Source organism: Nyctereutes procyonoides, unplaced genomic scaffold, assembly GCF_905146905.1.
Source record: "Nyctereutes procyonoides isolate TBG_1078 unplaced genomic scaffold, NYPRO_anot_genome, whole genome shotgun sequence".
In the NCBI taxonomy this organism is placed as follows: Eukaryota; Metazoa; Chordata; class Mammalia; order Carnivora; family Canidae; genus Nyctereutes; species Nyctereutes procyonoides.
The window spans coordinates 21,366,048-21,385,247 of NW_026575120.1; the positions used below are offsets into that span (position 1 = coordinate 21,366,048).

General features: G+C 55.3%; 1 protein-coding gene across 2 annotated transcripts in view; it reads left to right on the forward strand.

The window, feature by feature from the left end:
* The window catches only part of PTPRN2 (protein tyrosine phosphatase receptor type N2), a 720,648-nt gene that overhangs the window by 625,041 nt on the left and 76,407 nt on the right, over positions 1–19,200 (forward strand). For both annotated transcript variants that reach the window (XM_055335454.1, XM_055335455.1), the window contains exon 14: positions 6,853–7,047. In XM_055335454.1, coding sequence (XP_055191429.1) covers positions 6,853–7,047 — 195 coding nt within the window. The remainder of the gene's footprint in view (positions 1–6,852; positions 7,048–19,200) is intronic.

A 19,200-nucleotide genomic window follows, 5' to 3' on the forward strand; every position in this document is an offset into this window, starting at 1 on the left:
TCAACTTATTTTTTGCAAATTGTGTTACAAAGAAGTAGAAAATACTTTGAGGCTCTTGCAGAGATACCCCAGGGCCTGGGCTTTACAGGAGGTGGCAGCCATGGGGTTGAAACGTGGCCTGCAGGCCCGTCTCCTTAGCCTGTTCCCTGAAAATGTGGGGCTGTCTGGGCTCCAGCAGACCCCACGCTGACCCTGCCCAGAGGGGTCCTGCCCCGGGCCCAAGAGTGCGCCGGCTCCAGACATGCAGGAGGCAGCCCTGTACTGCACAAAGGCTGAGGTTTTGAGTTTCCTCAGAGAGTCTGTGGTCACCCGGGCACAGGCACGAGTGTTCTCGCCGCTCCTGACAAATAAGGAAACTTTTGGCCAGTTTAAACAGCTCGGCACAAGCTTCGCATGTCTAATTGGTGATTGACCCTTCTGTTTTAGAAATCCTGTTACTCTGGTTGCTACAGGAAGGGTAGAGAGGGAGTCCCCTTGTTGAGGACGGTGGTCAGTGGCCATGCTGGGTTCCACCTGGCCTGTGGGTCCATGACCCGGCAGGGGTGGCATCCGGGCAGTGGGGCCTGGCCTGGTGTCCTGACCCACTCTGCTCCCGGTGGTGAGGGGGTGCAGTGCTCAGGCCGCATCCACACCCGCCCCGAGGATCTGCCCGCCAGCTCTGCACTCTTCCATTACCCCACCTTGCAGTTCGTGAAACAGAGACACAGAGCCGAGCACCTCATCCAAGTCACGCAGCTGGAGGCAGAGGGCAGTCCAGACTGCACAGCTCTGGGTGTGCGGTCCTGGCCATTGGCCCCTGGTCGCTGCGGCAAATGGGGGGTTCTTGTGGACTGGGGTCTGTGTCGGACCTGTGTTCTCTGCCATGGATTTTCCCCAAGATGGGAGTGGTCTAGGACACGTGCTTGTTAACCATGTACGGCTGCCCTGGGGAGGTCACCTGCAGAACCATGTCTTCTCATTGTTGTGCGTGCACCCTTCTCCACAGGAACATGAAATTATTTGCATCTGTTTTCCTCAAGAACCTTCTTCACACCTGGGGTGGGAGGGTAGATAACTAAGAAGGGACAGAGCAGAGATGCGGAGATGGTCGATCTCTCCAGGAAGACCTGACACCCATCTCCAGAGGCAGACGTCCTGAAGGCACAGAGCTGCACGCTCCGAAAACCAGTGACTTCCCCTTTGCTATCTGGAATCTCTAATTCACACCTGCAGTGGCGTTTCCTTCTGTGTCGGATGACAACAGAAACCCGCTTTGGTGAAGCCCCCGGGGGGAGTGACTCAGGACCCTCACTGAGCACTCTCAGGGCCAGAGTGACGCACCCAGGTGCGTATAGGACGCAGCCTGGAGTAGGCCTGGATCTTGGGTGCTTGGGGCGGCCCAACGACAGAGCCATTTGAAGGGGATTACGTGACTTGCGGGTCGACCCCACGTGTGGGTTTGTGACCTGAAGATCCATGTGATGAGACCTGCCTTTCTTCCTCCTTCGTGATTAACTGCCTCTTGGTTGTTGAATCCCATGAATTACTACGTGAAGATGGTAATTGTCTCATAAACGAGGTGGTCAAGCGGAATGCTCAGGCCCAATTTCATTAATGTGGTGCTACCCCGAGCATCATTGAAACATGAGAATGGACTTGGTCTGGACCTTAAACGTTGTTTATTTTTTAGTGAGGGGCTGGAAGGCCCTGCATGAACATCCTTTTCCAGCCAAGTGAAGGTACGTTTGGGGAAAATCTGTGCCGTGCAGAGGACAAGGCGTGACCCACACAGCACGTGCTGGGGTCCCAGAGGCAGTGCTGAGTTCCAGGGTGAAGGGAGTTGAGACTGTGCTGGGTCCATGCCCCCGTTGCTCCCACCCTCGGTTCATGGCATGCGTAACCCGGCCCCAGGAACCTGCGTTCCTGCCAGGATTCTGAATGATACAGATTTCAGAGCGGCATTGGGTGGGTCCCCAGGTTCCTTCCCGGGCGCACTTGCATTGTTTATGGAACATTGCCCGTCCTCCTTTGCACAAATGAAACGCTCCCTGTAGATGGCCCCAGCCCTATGCTCTACACTCACCAGATCGTTCCTTACAGAGTGTTCGCTGGGAATGCAGTGTTTGTCAGTGGCTGCGTGAGTTTCTGCTCTGTCCCGCATGGGCCCCCCGCAAGCTGATGGTGAATACAAGGCAGTAAATGCAGGGAAGCAGTACAGGGAGTGGGAACAGTGCTGCGGACTTCAAGTACAGTTTAAATCAGTGTTTATGCCTAAACCATTGCTGGGTCACTGCCTACGGGGTCCAGAGGATCACATCCCCAGGTGTTTCTGTGTGACCGCAATCGCCTTTTTTAGGTATAGATGAGACTTTTACATGAAGAGTGTGGTATTGTCCAGAGGCCAGCAGAACTTTCTGGTCAAAGGGGAGACTGGGGAAGCCAGACGGCTCTGCTGAGAGGCTCATATCTGCATAGCGCAGGACCCTGAGCCTGACCCTGACACTGACCCTGAGCCTGAGACTGACCCTGAGCCTGACCCTGGCCAGACCATGACTAAGTCAGCTCATAGTCTGTATCTTGTCTTTTAAAAAGAAGTTCCATTGTCCTTAGGAAATTGTAATTTTAAAGCAGTGCAGAGACTGGTTAGAATGCAGAATTTCTGTTAGTCTTTTACAAACCATAATCAGCCTCAAGCACTAATTAGAGGACACATGGTGATTCCCTCAGAGAGCGCAGCAGGGGAGGAGGGTGCCGTCTCCTCCTGTGAAGACGCACACTCGCCCCGTCCCCGAGGCAGCAGGCCTGGCAGGTGTCCTCTCCTGGTGGATGGACGGGCATGGCGTTGTTGTGTCCGGCCTGGAGGGAGACCCCCCACAGCCAAGGAGTTGCCGGCACCCCCACCTTGTCACGTGCTCACACCGGCTGCAGCAACCCTTTAACGAGGGGCCAGCCTCCCATTCTTTCCCGAGTCCTAGGTTAGGAAGATGAGGCGGGGGAGGGACACGGTTTGTCCAAGGTCACAGGAGTGGCCTCCTCAGGGCAGAGAGCAGACCCCAGACCACAGAAAGGGCGGAGCAACCCCTGAGAGGAGGGGCTGGTCACGGATGAACCTCGGGCATGAGAAGTGGTGCCTCAGCCACGGTGGGTTGCAGGCAGGTGCAAAGGGCAGGTGGAGTTCTCTTTGGACACGATCAAAGCTGGGGGGTACTGAGGAGTATGGGGGAGGGGGCTGACGTGAACAGCAGCGTCCCTCGGAGCCTCCACGGCACAGATAACCACGCCTCTGACTGCGTTTCCGACCAGATGGACCGTTCACCCCGCTGTCCACATCCTGCTCCCGAGAGAGCTGACTGCAGCGGGGGCCACCACCCGCAGGCCCAGCAAAGACCTGAAGCGCGGTCTCTGCAGAACACAGAGCTCCAGGTGGGGCCCTCTCCCCTGTGCTCTGGCCACCAGGATGCTTTAGCCTCTCCGGCGCCCCCCCCCCCCCACCGGCATCTCAGCACACCTGGCAGATCCACCGCGCCCCATCCTGGAGGCCCCCACCTGCCGGCTCCTGTCCCCCGAAAGACCCAGCAGACGGTGTCCATGTCATTGGTGCTGTGCGCAGGTCCAGGAGCCAGGGAGCTTGGACTCGGCTGGTCCTCCTAGATGGGTCTTCCTGGCACCTAGGGACGGTGCATGCGTCGCTGGAGCTGAGTGATTAGTGCTTGCTGTTCACGGGCTGTGCAAGTTCTGAGCACCTGAGCCCTCAGATGAGGAAACCAGGACTCAGAGAGGCCAGGTGGCTTGCCCCAGGTCACACAGCCCTCAGGTCCCAAAGCCAGAACCACAGTCAGGCTGTCACTCAGGTGCTATCAGCAGGTGAATGATTTCCTGGAATCCAAGGAGAAGAATCAGCTCAGGTCTCTGGAACCCTGGTTTCTAGGCGGAGCCTCCCCCTGAGACTGTACTCAGGGCCTGCCACACATGCCCCAAGGTGCAGACCCTCCCCCAGCATGTGCCCCCTCCCCGCCCTTGGGAAGCCCAGGAGCATGCTGCAGGTGGCCGCCCACAGAGCGGGGCTGCAGGGGCTGCACAGGCAGACTGGCTTCAAACCCCAGAACCCATTTCCAACTGAACCCTTGTGTCAGGACACTCCTCGTGTTGGCGGCTCTAAGTTCAGGATGCACAGTCAGTCCAAAATCCAGGTCCACCTGAGCAGGTGGCCCCAGCTGTGACCTGCTGTACAATGTAAAGGATGTGGGGATGAGGCCCAGCCTCTGCATGGAGGCAGTGGGCTTCCTTGGCCCAGGAACGCTCCAGCTCTGCCCCCGCAAATGGCACCCCCCACCCCCACCCAGCCACGCTAGGGCCACCGCCACACTCTCAGGCGCGCACGCTGTTGGATATGGGCTGGGGACCGTTTCTTCTTGGAGCTTTTCCTCTGTTTTTAAGCATTTTGTTTGTTTAAAGAAAGACATACAAGCACTGAGTAGGCGTCAGAGCACCGGGCCGCAGGTCCCAGCCCTGCAGGGCCCCGCAGGGCGTCCACAGTCAGCCGCCACATCCCCTGTCCCACGAGGAGGTCTGAGCACACAACCAGATGCCTCCCCAACCCCACAATGCTGTGCTCCCTCGACAGACACCATCAAACTCACTGAGCGCTTGCATGTTCGTGTGGGCTGAGAGCTGTTCTCATTTTTGTTGTGCGAAGACCCGCACTGTTCCGATGATCGACTGAGGACTTTCCCCATGGCAGCGCAGCACGCACGTCTTCGGGGACGAGACTGGTACCTGCATCTTCAAAGTGGAAACAGGCGGGCTCGGGGCTGTGTGTGGGGGCCCACCCTGCACATCCTCCTCCCAGCGTTTGTGGTCGTCCTCCTCTTTCCCTCCACAGGTGTGCGGCAGGCACGTAGCTGGTGTGACCCCGGCTGCTGTAAATAAACCCCAGCCATCCATCGGGAACCTTCCTCCGCCAGAGGTGCTCCTTCCTGGAGGACATGTTCTGAGCACTTCTGGCTGTGCTGCAGGTATCCTTCTGCTTCCATTGGACTCACTGCTTACTCTTGCAGGTGAACTGTGTTAAATAAACCACAGTAGTGAGTGCAGACATTGCATTTCAGGTGCTTTCTAACAAAATCCAGTAGGATCCTGCGTGCGTCCATAGAGAGAAGTGGTGACCAGAGCCACCCACCTGTTGGAACCCCCGTTGTGTTGGAGGCGGGAGTGTTAAACAACCTTATTGTCTGAAAACCACGTGTGAGCCAGCAAGCACAAGGATGAAGGGGGCACCCGCAGACGTGCAGCCCGGTGTCCTCCTGCCCTTCCGCGACCCATCATTGGAAGTCCCCCGGTCCTCTGAATGCCCACAGCCCTGCTCCCCAAGACCCGCTGCTCTGCCAGGAGGAGGGTCCCCGGAGAGCACCTGTGCTGGGCTGTGTGCACCATCTGGCTCCCGGGAGCTGCGCTGAACGGGGTCTTTCCTCCAAGGTGGCAGCCGCCTCAGGAGGGTCTTCAAAGCCAAAGGAAAGGGCAGCTGCGTGAAGGGTTCCGCGGGCCTTACCCTGCCCTGGGGCACCTGAACTGGTAGCACAGGTGACCCTGGGCACCCCCCGGGGTAGGACACAGACACGGGAGCCATGCAGCTCCCCAGCATGGGAAGCTGGGAAGAAGAGGATTCTTCCCAGGAATGCATTTCTGATTCGTCTCTTGGGCTCAGCTTCTCTTACAGTTTTTCTTGCTATCATTTTATTTTGGTGGCTTAGGTTCCCACAGTGGATTCAGGGGGCAGGAGGATGGAATTAATCAGATCATGACGCAGGAGCATGTCCAGGGTGTCTTGCTGGTGAGATGGGGGGGTCCCGGCCAACCCACCCTGGGTGACAGCGGCAGCTGGTGTGCAGCTCCGCTGGGTTCCTTGTGTCTGAGCGCCGCCACCCGCCAGCGCCAGGTTCACACGCCGCCTTGTGTGGGGATGGCCCGACCCCACAGTGACCCGACAGTAGCTTCGTTCACCCGACATGCTGGGGTTTTCCTTTAAACCTGGACACTTTGTCTTTGGGATATTGTCAGAGAACCAATCCTTTCCAATGAAGCACATGCTTTCCTGTCCATGCGTGACATTCTCTGCTCGTTTTCATGTGGGGCCTCATCAGTTTGGGTGTCGGTGGGGAAAAAAGGGAAGAACCAAAGAGAGGTTGCAGGGTTGCTCCTGAACACCCGAGCACAGCAGCAACTTCAGAGCACCGTGTAAACCCCATCTCTCCCTCCGCGACCACGATCCTAACACGGAAGGAAAGACGGCCCCACCTGCACATACGTTGCCTCATTCCGAGGATAGTGTAGCATCCCCGCCCCGGTGGGTCCAGCGCCCTTTTCACTGTCTATGTGTGTGCACTGTGTGTATGTGTGTGTGTGTGTGCTGTGTATGGGTATTCGTGTGTGTATCTGTGCGGCTGGGGGCGTACATTCATGTGTGTGACATCTTTGTGTGTGGACATACATGTGTGTATCTGTGTGTATAAATCCATGTGTATTTGTGTATATGGTGTGCATATACATGTGTGCATCTCTGTGTGTATGTATATCCATGTGTGAGATATCTGTGTGTATCATGCATCCATGTCTACTATTGTGTGTGCACATACATATGTGTGTATCCGTGTGTGTGATATCTGTGTATGTCTGTGTCTACTATTGTGTGTGCATGCACACATGTGTGTATCCGTGTGTGTGTACACCTATGCATGTGTGTGTGTGACATCTGTGTATGTGGGGGGGGGGCATGGCCACAAAAGACCCGTGTGGCCCATAGCGCTTGGGTGGGGCAGGGCTGGGGGCACGCAGTAGCCACAGGAGCAGCACTGACCTTCCTTCCCCATCTCCCAGGAGCTGTGCCGGCAGCGCATGGCCATGCGCCCATCTGAACGCCCAGAGGCCCCGCACACGTCGCGCATCAACAGCGTGTCATCCCAGTTCAGTGATGGGCCGATGGCCAGCCCCTCTGCCAGGAGCAGCACATCGTCCTGGTCCGAGGAGCCCGTGCAGCCCCACATGGACATCTCCACCGGCCACATGGTCCTGGTAAGGGCTGCGGTCCTCTCCACCAGGAACCGCAGGGCACATGCCTGCAGGAGGGGGAGCAAGGGTGGGCATGCGGGGAGGGGGCTCCCGCCAACACACGTCCCCTGATTCCCACCACACACCCAGGCCATGTCAGAAGCCGCGGTGACAACGTGCTGGCCACCGAACCCGACTGGTCAGGCAGCTGCCGGCGAGATGAAACCCAGTGTCAGAGCGCCTCAGGCTTGGTCCTCTGGGCTCAGGGGAGGGTGAGCATGTGCACCCGCACACGCCTAATCACGCATGGGATTCTGCCCTGGTCATTTTGTTTTCAGTGTGGAATTCGCATCAGTGAGCGCCTGCTGTGTGTGCTGCTGTCGCTCAACCTCTGATCCACCAGGACACAATCATGGTGTCTTCCCCTCCAAGGCAGATCACCAGGTGTGGTCGGGGAGGCAGGGGGGTGTCACTGATTCTACTTAACAGTGAGGGGGACAGAGGTAGGGGCTCAGAGCCTTGCTGGTTGGCAAGACACCCCCTGGAGGCCCTGGTGTAGACACACCTCCCCCCCAGCTCCTGGTGTGGACACACCCCCTGGAGGATCTGGTGTAGACACACACCCCCAGGCCCTGGTGTAGACACGCCCCCTGGGGCTCCTGGAGTGGACATGCTCCCCTGGGGGATCTGGTGTAGACATGCCCTCCAGAGGCCCTGGTGTAGACACCCCCTCCTGCCTGTCCGGCTCCCTATCCTATCTTTCCCCAAACTGCGCGTTGACTTCAGAGGGCCACGTGTGGAGAGGTGGTGCATAGCCGTGCTACACAGTTGCTGTTTGAGTTATGCTAAGAGGTGTCCATCTCACTGGCTGTCTCCTGAAGGCTCCTGGGTCCTTGGGCCACACGCGTCTTCCTGTTGGTGCTTGTAAAGCACAGCCCCGAGCTATTAGCCACGACTGTCCTCCTGGAGACAGGCTTCCTGGGGTGATAGGCAGAGCGTGGTCTCCCCACTCCTGAGGCCGCCATCAGGGGAACACCGCACACAGAGCCCTGTGTCCTCGAGCCCTGTAGGCTGAAGCCCAAGATCAAGGGACTGCAGTGTGGGAGTGTGGGGAGGCCCCTTCCCTGTGCATAGCTGCCCCCTTCTCGCTGCGTCCTTCTGGCTCCTGGGGGGGGTCTCGGGGCGCCACTTGGCGGTTTGCCACCCCAGCCTTGCGTCTCACATCCTGACCTGCGGTGGGAGCACGGTCTGCACAGTGACATGCGTTGGGGGGCCTCTAGGCACTTCCTGCCTGTGCACCTGTGCTGACGTTCTGTCTTCTGACCCAGCATGATGGGCGGCGTCAGGCACTCTGGCCACCCTGTGCTGACCACCCCAAGCACCTCCCCTCGTGGGGAGCCCTGGGCCCGGGGTCCCCGCCGGGAAGGCCACGGGCACAGTGTGGCCAGCCCAGGGCCCATTCCATGTTGCCTGGCCGTGTCCTCCGAGGCAGCCGCTGCAAACCTGCGTGTGTCAGAACCCCAGGGATGCGCCGATGCCTGACCTTCTACCTCATTAAGGCTACAAGGGAGATAATTCTTCGGTGATCAATCAGCCCAACCCTCCGTGAGGGAATGTTCATATTTATCAGACAGCAACATGATGATCTCCCCAAACTACATGCGAAGGATTCAAAGACCATCAGATAAAATACACGAGGTCCAGGTGAATCCCAGGAACCAGCTGCTCCAGATATGCAGCTGCACCATGGACGTCATGCACCTGTGACACCTCAACTTACAGACGTGATGGTGTCCAGGGCAGGGTGGCAGCAGGAGCACACCATAAGGTGGAGAGGAGATGGCCGAGTTATCTGGAAAACACACTCCTCACCAAAACCTGTGGCCAGTGCGCAACAGTGCAACATTTCCGTTAGCAAAGGATGGAGAGCATGTTGGAAGGAACAAGTGTGAGGTTAGAAAGGCAAAATGACCCGACACGCTAGAGCACTGTCAGGGGCAGCAGACCTTGGGTGGGGCTGACCTAGAGGCAAGGGTGACCTAGGGGTAGAGGTGACCCAGGGGCAGGGCTGATGGGGGGGCGTGTAGGGCTGACTTGGGGGTGGAGGTGACCTGGAGGCAGGATTGACCCAGAGGTGGGGCTTATCTGGGGGCAGGGCTGACCTGGGAAGCAGGTTGACCCAGGGTGAGGGTCACCTGGGGAAGGAGCCCCCACCTCCCAGTCCCCAGCCCCCTCTTGGTCTGGTTACTCTGCTATAGAATCCAGGGTTTCCTGCCTGGAAGCCACAGGAAGGGAATTCTAGAAATAAACGTTGCAGCCAGAAAGTGACCAGAGAGAGGAAGCAGGCACTGAGGCTTTGCATGGAAGAAGGGAGCTCAAGGGCTGACGGGTCAGTAGGGGGTCAGGGGTTGCAGGTCACCCACTCCTCCAGTGACAGCACTGGTGATACTAGCCTGCTAGGCCTGGGTAGCCTTCTTGGGGAAGAGGCTGAGGGGGGGAAGGATTAGTACCTCTGCTCAAGGGGTCCAGGGTGGGTGGATGGTCCACCCAGAGGTAAGTCAGGGGAGTACATGCTGACCGAGGCCCAGAGACACCACAGGGTCAGGGTTGAGAGGAAAGGCCGGGGCAGGGAAATAGAGGGAATTCTCTGGCAGCCATGGGGTGAGAACGTGGGGAGGGGCATGGCTGCTCCCAGGGGCATCAGAGCTGCCCTGTGGGGGCCCCGAGAGGCTCACGGACACCCCAGGGGTGTCCTTCAGCCCAGGGATGGAGAGGGCAGTTGATGTGGGCCCACCTGCTCCTGGAGCCTGCAGAGCGTGGGGCCAGGTGGGGAGTGTTTGCAGGAGGCTTGGAACCCCTGGGAGCCAGGCCCTGGGGGGAAGCACCTGTGTCAGTAGCCTGGCTGGTGCCTGAAGGAACGTTTGCAAGGGAGCACAGTAGCGTGTAATCAGGGCCAAGCGCAAAGTCTGAAACACGCAATCCCATGCAGCCTACCTTGTGAAGCATTACAAACATCCTCATACCTTGAGTGTCTGAGGGCAGAGCTGCAGGTAAAGGATCACCTTTGAGGTTAGTATTTTTGTTTTTTTAAAGATTTTATTTATTTATTCATGAGAAGCACAGAGAGAGAGGCAGAGACACAGGCAGAGGGAAAAGCAGGCTCCATGCAGGGAGCCTGATGTGGGACTCGATCCAAGGACCCCGGGATCACACCCTGAGCCAAAGGCTCAACCAAACCACTGAGCCCCCAGACACCCTGAGTTTAATTTTTAAAGAGGTCTGTTTCCACATCACACTTGTCCTCAGAAGTTGAGCGTGGCGGCCCTGTAGATGCTGAGATCAGGTCAGCGTCCTGCGAGTTGCTGAGAGTTGCTGATGGCCGGGAGCCTGTGAGAGTGAGTGGACACAGAGGAGCCACAGGGCTCGGCCGCCCATCCACCACACTCTTCTCCACTTCTCTCCTCAGTGCAGGGAGCGGGAACATTGAGCAAAAGCTGGCTTGCTGCTGGCTCCGTTAGTTATGGTGTAAGGATAGATGACCTAACCCAGGACGTGGGTGCTGGAGAGCGTCTTGGTCCCCGTAGGAGGTATGGATTTCACCTCATAGCACCCTTGCCTTCCCTGCATCCTTGGACACAATGCAGCAGGAATGAGCATCCCGACCGTTTAGGGGACAGCCGCCATCCAGAAGCCATGCAGTGGGAGCCGTCATGCACCCCGTTTCACAGATGGAGACCACGGGACTGAGTGGTACATGCAAATGACTGTCCCAACCCCAGGAAGAAAGACAAAAGGCCTGGCGTCGTCTAGAACAGAGGGAATGAGCTGCAGCAGGTGTCAGCTCAGCAGCTGACTGAGGGCTGTGGAAGGCCTGCGAGGGCTGGCGAGCACTGTGCCCACAGTGGGGACCCCGGCGCTGGCAGAGCCCTGCCTCGCCCACGTCTCTGCCTCCTGGGTGTCCCACGTTCCTTCTCCAGCCTCCCCAACCATTTCCATCCCAGCAGCCTCCTGGGTCGAGTGCTCCTTCATACTCCCCAGGCCCCGAGTCCCCTGCTTACCTGGGAAAGCTGGCGGCAGGTGCTCCGACTGCAGGCTGGCACAGCATGGCCTCGGGCAGCTTACAACCAGGACCTCATAGTCTTTCTAAAAGGATGCAGTTCTGTGAGGTTCCTTCCCTCCCTGAGGCCTGAATGAGCATCATGGCACTCTGGCAGCCATCCTCACCGTGAGGTGACTGCCCCTCAATCCCCACCCCGGAGCCAACGTTATTGTCAGGTGTTTGCTGCTTGGAACGGAACACAGTCCTTCATGGGACCCAGGGTCTGAGAGGGGGCTCCATAGGAGTACCTGACTCTGCTCTGCATGTCTTGACAGACCCGTAGTTCTCTGTTACTCCATTTACAGTCATCTATGCTGCTAGGAGTGATTTAGGCAGTTTTCAAATTTTGCCACTTCAAACACAGCATATGTGAAAATAATCCCAGACTAAACGTCTAGAAGACCCTGGGCCATTGAGGATGCAATTTCATATATTTGGGGAGGTATCAGCAAACTTCCTGCCAAACGTTTGACTGATGGACATTCCTACCAGCTCGGTAAAACACGGTGCCTGTACCCCAGATGCTCCCCAGCCTTGGGTATGGCCAGCCTTGTGTGTGGAAATGATATTTTAAAGCAGGTTTTTTAAGATTTTATTTATTTATTTGAGAGAGAGAGAGAGAGTACAAGCAGGGGGAGCGGCAGAGGCAGAGGGAGAAGCAGACTCCCCACTGAGGAGCCAACGCCAGGCTCGATCCCAGGATCCTGGGGTCACAACCTGGCTGGAAGGCAGACACTTCGCTGACTGAGCCATCCAGATGCCCCTAAAGCAGTTTTAATTTACATTTCTCTCATTGTACATAAGACTGAGCAACTCTTCCAACATTTGGGAGCTCTTACTGTTCCTCCCGAGAACGGCTTCAGAAGTGTCCCCTCGGGGCTGCAGGGCTACCGGCCTCTGAATGTGCACACGTTCTGCGCCTTCATGCTGACGACAGTGTACCGACCTCGGCACTGTAGTGAAGCCGAGGTGCTCTTGTCCCCTGTGTGGCTGACTCTTCCACCTGTGGGAGGGGCTCTGCTAGCGATGGATTTGGAGGAAGTTTCAGTACGAACCACAAAATGAACCCTCCGCAAGGTCCCACTGGAACAGAGACATGCGTCACCAGGTTGGGAGGCTGGCAGGCTCCAAGCCTCACGACGTTTCCCGTGCACACCAGCGTTGTGAGGTGGGCCAGGAGTGTCGTTTCCTATTCTAAAAACAATGTCCCTGGTGACATGAGTTGGGAGGGCGCCCCCGAAAGTCCCGAGTGCCTGGCTGCTGCTCGGTCTTCCTCCCTAAGGACCTTGTTCCTCATGATCCTGGAGGCCACAGTGCTAAGATCCAGTCGTGCACAGGGCTGGTTCCTCCCGGGCTGCTCTCCCTGTGTGTGGGCGGCCGTCCTCTCCCTGTGTCCTCAGTGGGTGTCCCTCCGTGTGTGTGTGTCCTCATGTCCCGTTCTTACCAAGACACTGAGCACCCCAGGTCAGGGCCCATCCTAGTGACCTCTTACCTTAGCTACCTCTTTAAGACCCACCTCCAAATACAGGTATGCCCTGAGTCCCAGGGGTGGGGGCTTCCACGCAGGAAGGTGGGGACGCTGTGGGCCCATGACAAGTGCCGGTGCCTGAACTACCCCATGTCTTCGGTGGTTGAGCCAGGTGCCAGGCCCTGGTCTTTCCCATCGTGTTTCCCATGCACTGCAGGGCCTGAGCAAGCGATGACACTGCCTGTGCCTGGCTCTGCAGCCTGCACACCCCACACCCTGAGAGCTGCACAGGGCCCCAGAGATGGGCTGGCAAAGCATTCACAACTCCTGCTCCTTCCAGGCTCACATTCCCAGCCTCCCACCCCCAGCCCCTACCTCCCACTCCCAGCCCCTACCTCCCACCCCCAGCCCCTACCTCCCCCCCTGGCCCCACCTCCCTGCCTGTCACTGTTACTCTGGGAGAAGGCAGCTCTGCAGGAGGCCACCTGGGAAGGGAAGTAGCCACTGGGCTTTAATTCAGTAACAGCATGTGGCCGCCCTTACATTGGACCTGACGGTTTCCACCCATGAGCTAGGCCCTGGGGACAGGTGCTCTGGGCAGGAGGGACAGGCCAGGAGCACCTCCTTAGTGGAAGGGGCACAGGGGGGGCCTGACCCAGCAGGATGTTCTGGGAGCTGAGCCCCAGAGCCAGGTGCTCTGCACCAGAGACGTTCCCGACTCCCAGGTTCCCTGCTGCTGGGGACAGGAGGGACGGTGCCCTGTATCTGCATGGCTCTCACAGTGCTGCTGCCCCTGCCCCACAACCGCTCCTGAGGCACCCGAGGCTCCTTTGGCAGCTGGGACATTGGTGACTCTCAGCAGCTTGATCTTGACACAAGACAAAGAGTGTCATTTCTGTTATTCAGTCTTTATAGGGACGTGTGGATTATTTATCGTGTTTTTGATGGAGGAGTGTGATCTGCTGTGTTGTTTTTTAACATCTGCTTTATTATTTAAAGTGTAGGATGAAGCTAGTACATTTCCCCTGCTTGTTAGACCTTCTCATAGTACGTAAATTGGGTAAAGCAGAGTAAGTGAAGTCAGACATACAATTATATTCGTTGAATTAAATTAAATAATCAAACACTGCATTTGGTAGTTAGCAGGTCTAGGAGCTCATGTCTATGAGAAATCAAAATCGGTGCCCAAAACAGGACATGGAGAGTGTTCATTCACATATATGTGAGCAGGAAATACTTTCTGAGCGTCCAGGGACCTACTGGGGCTTCCCTGATATCAACCTGACAGGATAAGCCAGAGAGAGATGCACACACCTCCCCCCACCCCCATCCTGGCCTGTTCAGTTGCCTCTAGACGGTGCAGAGGAATGCACCGGCAGCAGCACGGTTCCCGGCCCAGGATGGAGCAATGTGATTGTGTCTGTGCAAACGAACGCAAAAATGCTGTCTAAAACGCAGTTCTTGAAATTGCACAGAGCCTGTCGTTCCACAAATAACTCATACGCGGACAAGCATCCATTGAGTTTGCTCATTTTTCTGTGTCCTTGGCATCGAGCACACAGCCCTTGGATATAGCAGGCATTGGATAAAAATCGTCCACATGCCCGAGTGAAGTAGTGATGAGTGTTTCACTCTGGAGAAGTTTACAGTCCATCTGAGGAGGCGTGGACGTCTAGAAAACGCTGGAACATCCAAAGGCCAAGTCATGCTCTTTTGCTGGGAAGATTTCTTCATTCCCTGTGAAGGTGTGCAGTGGACAGGGAGGCTGAGGGGAGTTGGCCCTGAGGGTACTGACTGGGCACAGTCTTGGTCAGAGAGGAGCAGCTGTTTGGGGTGAGTGGGAGGCAGGGCGGGCAACAGCACAGCTCCTGGGAGCCCTGCAGCAGTCCCTAGGGCCGCAGTCTGTGGAGGACTAAGTAGCGTGAACCCGGGCCACACCCAAGCTAGACTGAGCCACCACCTGCAGGCTCATGCCTGATCCTCACACGACGGCCATGGCTCCTTGAACAGGAAAATAGGGAAAGCGGCATCCACTTGTCCACTTACCCATGTTTGTCTGCTAGGAGGTGAGAGCGCATGTGACAAACAAGCTGGGGACCCAGAGGGTCTAGACCACTGCTCTCTGACGTGTTTGCCTGAAAATGTTCTCGCAAATCCTCCTGCTGGCATAGTAGACTAGCCAATGGTCCAAGACTCATTAACCGTTTCTCATTACTTTAAAAATCCCATTATCTGTGATGCTGCAGCCGTTGAGGAGGCAGTTTGTGGCCAGCACAGTGGCTGCCATGCACATCCTTCCACTTTCCTCCAGAACCCACTCCCTTGTCCTGGGGTCTCCCTGGGCCCAGTCTTGGTGCAGACCTGTTCTATTCCTACTTTCGCTCCAGCCTGACTGAATTCCTCCATCAGAGAATCCTTGTTTTGCATTGGTCCTCGGAGTCCAGGTGGCTCAGCGGTTTAGCACTGCCTTTAGCCCAGGGCATGATCCTGGAGACCTGGGATCGAGTCCCACATTGGGCTTCTTGCATGGAGCCTGCATCTCCCTCTGCCTGTGTCTCTGCCTCTCTCCTCTCTGTGTTTCTCATGAATAAATAAATAAAATCTTAAAAAAAGAAAGAAGAAAAGAAAAAAGAAAAGAAAGAAAAAAGAAAAGAAGAAAAGAAAAGAAAAAGAAGAAAAGAAAAGAAAAAAGAAAAGAAAAGAAAAGAAAAGAAAAGAAAAGAAAAGAAAAGAAAAGAAAAGAAAAGAAAAGAAAAGAAAAAACCGCCATGCATTGGTCCTCAGAAATGGCAGGCCATTCACAGCCAACAAGTGACTGTCTGTGCTCTCTGCTCTTGTAGAAGCATCTGGGGCACGTGTGCTCCTGTGCCCTCACGTGTCCTCTTTTTGTACCCCCACCTGCATTCCAGGGGCTTCCCTCGGGGCTGTTGTCCAGTTTGCACTGTTTCTCTTCAGCAGCGTCTAATTGGTATGCAATACACCCATTGCATGGATAATTGCAAGGAGCATCATTTTCATTTATGGTTGATCTCTTCGTTCTTTTTCGAATCTGCCCGCCATGCTGTTCTTCTCCTGTTGATCCCCATTGCAATATCTTCAGTCTTCATAGATGTATTATTTGTCTGTCTGCCTAATGCTCTGTCATCTAGGTTCTTCTCAATCTGATCCTGCTCTTTGATGTGTTTTCTGTGTTGCTCATGGGAGTTTTTTTCTGGCAGGTTCTGTGACTTCCAGAATTTCATGAAACCATGCCAAGGGTGATCACCTCGAGAGAGGTTCTCAGGTTACTTTGCCAGACACTTTGGGCTCCCATGGAGCCGGACCATGTTCATATTGGTTCCTCTCTTGGAGGCCTTCAGACCACCCACATATTGTACGGTTGAGCCTCAATCCTAGATGAGGCCTGTGGTGCAAACACTTTCCCATCCTGAATCCATGTGGAAACAGACATTCTTTCTCGTGCCACAAGCAAGCCCTTTCCCTGGGGACAGGGTCTCACCAGGGCTCTGGTGTGCAAGGAGGGATAGGGGGTATGGACTCCTATATCCACCTTCTACCTTCTGCCCCCAAAACCCCACATGGACAGGAAAGCCAACACCTGGGTTTGAGGTGCAGAAAGTTGTGTGCCTTCCCTTTCTTGGGGGCTTGAGAGCCTTCAGGTCACAAGCTACCCATGTCACTGTCATCCTCATCCTGGATTTCAGAGGATTTCCCTTCATCTTATGAAAATCTGACTGTGCCCTTAATCAGTGTTTCTACACGTCTTGTGGGGGAGCTCTTCAGGTCGCCCCATTGCTCACGTCCCTGGGAATAGAAGACTTACAGAGAGTTAAACAAAGGGAACAGGGGAGATGCCCTTTGATTTTGCATCACCTTGACAGCCGCACGTGAGAGCCAGCTTCATGAGACCTGTACTGGTGGCAAGCTCTTGTCAGAGGAAGCCAGGCAGTGACGTCGTTCAGACTGGTTCCCACACATCCCTTTCCGTGTGCAGGCGAAGGGGTTACCTTGCATCAGGAGGTGCTCACTGCCCCATGCGTCCATGTTGAGCTGTCTGCAGGTGTGTGCTGCCAGGAGCCTTGGCCAGTGGGCAGGGTGGGCAGCTGAGTGGACCCTCAGTGCCGACGGCCAGCGGCTGCAGACGGGATCCAGATGGCATCCATGTTGCGGTGACAACAAAGGCAGCTATTGGCAGGGGTGGCCCCAGGTGCTGGAGCTGCATGCACGGGGACAGAAGAGCAGGCGGGATGACATCTGACAGCACAGTCTCACCTCACCCATCAAACCTTGAGGACTCGTGGGTGTAGGGTGCGGGCAGTCTGCCGTAGGATTGGCAGTTAAGCTGGAGAAAGGTTAAAAATATATTTGATAGTCTTATGTCTAACTGTTCACCCTAAGAAAGTGAAGATAATTTCTGATAGATCGCCTCCCTTCTCTTTTCTACCTCACATGCCTCATGTCAAAGGCATCGAATGAAGAGCACTTGCCACCCGGCGCCTGGCTGTGGTGGCTGACGACCAAGCCCCACTCTCTGTGTCCTCCCCACACATCAGCGGTCCCGCTGCTGGGAAGCTGCAAGAAAGTAGAGGAGGCTCTGGCCTCATCCCTCTGAGTGAGAGGGGACGAGAGATGCGGGCTCTTGTATGAGCTTTCCAAGTTTGTGCCGTTGATTCTGCCCCATTCCTGTTTACTCCTCACAGCACGTAGCCTGTTGTTTCTAGGAAATTAAAACCTGAAACGTCCTGGATGCAAGGGGTACTTTCAGAATTTTTTTGAGTCTGTCCTGATAACGCGCTGCTATAGGATCCAGCATCTCCCATCCAAACTCTAGGAGAGAAAATTCGTGTCTGTGGGGCCGGCCGACATTGCCCAGGCTGCACTCGCTGGAACTCTCTTCTCCTAAGTCCCTCAGCAGGGAGTCATCGGGAAAGTCATTGTTGTTGGTTCAGGGCACCCAGGCACTGCCCAGGGAAGACCTGCCATCCTGTGGTGGTGGGGGCGGCCTGTGCTGCTAGGCAACCACCCTGCTCCTCTCCAGGGTCTTCTGTTAGCCCACCATTGTTGTCTCTGAGTGAAGACGCTGTCCCCAGGGCTGCCTTGTCAGGAGGGGGAGGGCGATGGTGTTGGGCCTTTGAGAAAATCGGCTTCTGTAACAGCGGCCTGGAAGTGGCCATGTGAATTTTGTAGTTGACCATCCACGTGGGGAGGGGGTGCCCGGTCACTCACACGCACAGGCCTGCTGGCACACAGCCTGCGACCATAGCTCTTCAAAACCCGCTCCTCAAGGGCTTCAAGACAATGGTGCTGCCCGAGTCATGGATGCCAGCGTGGCCAGAGCAGACGGGGGACCCCGGTTCCTCCATCTCACCACTCCGCGCTGAGTGTCGGCCTCAGGAACCTGCGGGTGCACAGGTGGCCCTGGGTGCTGCCCGCTTTGGAGACCCAGCTCCTCTGCTGGAATTTAACAGGAGGCCACTCCAGGGCTTGGTTATCTTAGAGCTGCATTTCCATGACTTGTTTCCTCTTATATCCCTGCCTTTCCTGGCAGCTCTTTGGAACCCAGCTTTGGTTTCTTGTTGACTTTTGTATCTTAATGGAATTTCTAAATACCCTGCAGCTTTAAGGATTTCTCATATGTCAAAGGAACATGGCTGCAGCTGAAATCAAAGTCTTCTTTTCTCATTCTAAAGATCATATATTAATTTATATTGACAACGATTTGTTGTGAAGCCATTTGCAAGCACATTCTTTCGAGTTGTTCAAGTAATTTATAAAACAGAAGTAGAGGGTTGCCTGGCTGGCTTAGCGGTTGAGCATCTGCCTTCAGCTCAGGGCATGATCCCGGGCTCCTGGGATCAAGTCCCACATCAGGCTCCCCATAGGGAGCCTGCTTCTCCCTCTTCCTGCATCTCTCCATCTCTCATAAATGAATAAATAAAATTAAAACAAATAAGCAGAAAGGTAGCTTTGTCCCACAGTTTGCTCTTCCAGTTAAACTCTTCTGACTTCTGTTCTACATCAGTGTCAGAAACAGTAACTTCCTTTGTTAAAGTTAGCATCAGTTCCTGTGCTAAGGTGGCTGTGGTCAAGCTTGGATTTTATGGATGGAACAATTTACTTACTGCCAAGCACAGGGGTTTAGGAGATGGGTGAGGAGAGAACAGGGGTGGAGAGCAGCTGGGGGCCGCGTTGTCTTTCGTGCAGATCCTCTGATGCCCATTTGTCTGTCAGGTGAACATGTTGTTGGTAGAAGCTAGACTCCTTAGCAGCAAATTCTTACAGTTGTTTTGAGAGTTCCAAATGCCATGGGTAGACATTTTAAACTCCTAAAAATCAGAAATTAGTAGAAATACCATAAAATTGAATTATCTTTTTCTTTAGACTTATGTTAATTGTAGGGGCTGCCGACTAGCAGACAGACATTTAAAAATCACCACATTGTCCGTTGTGGGGTTGTGGGGAGGGGGTGGTGGTTGTTGTTACTGTCTATAGACCAAAATTACAAAAAGAAGAGAAACACACAAAAGATATTTGGTAAAGGCAGGTGGTCTGGATGAATAATGTTCCTTTCATTAACATATTTCCCTTATTAACTGTATAATTAATTGTA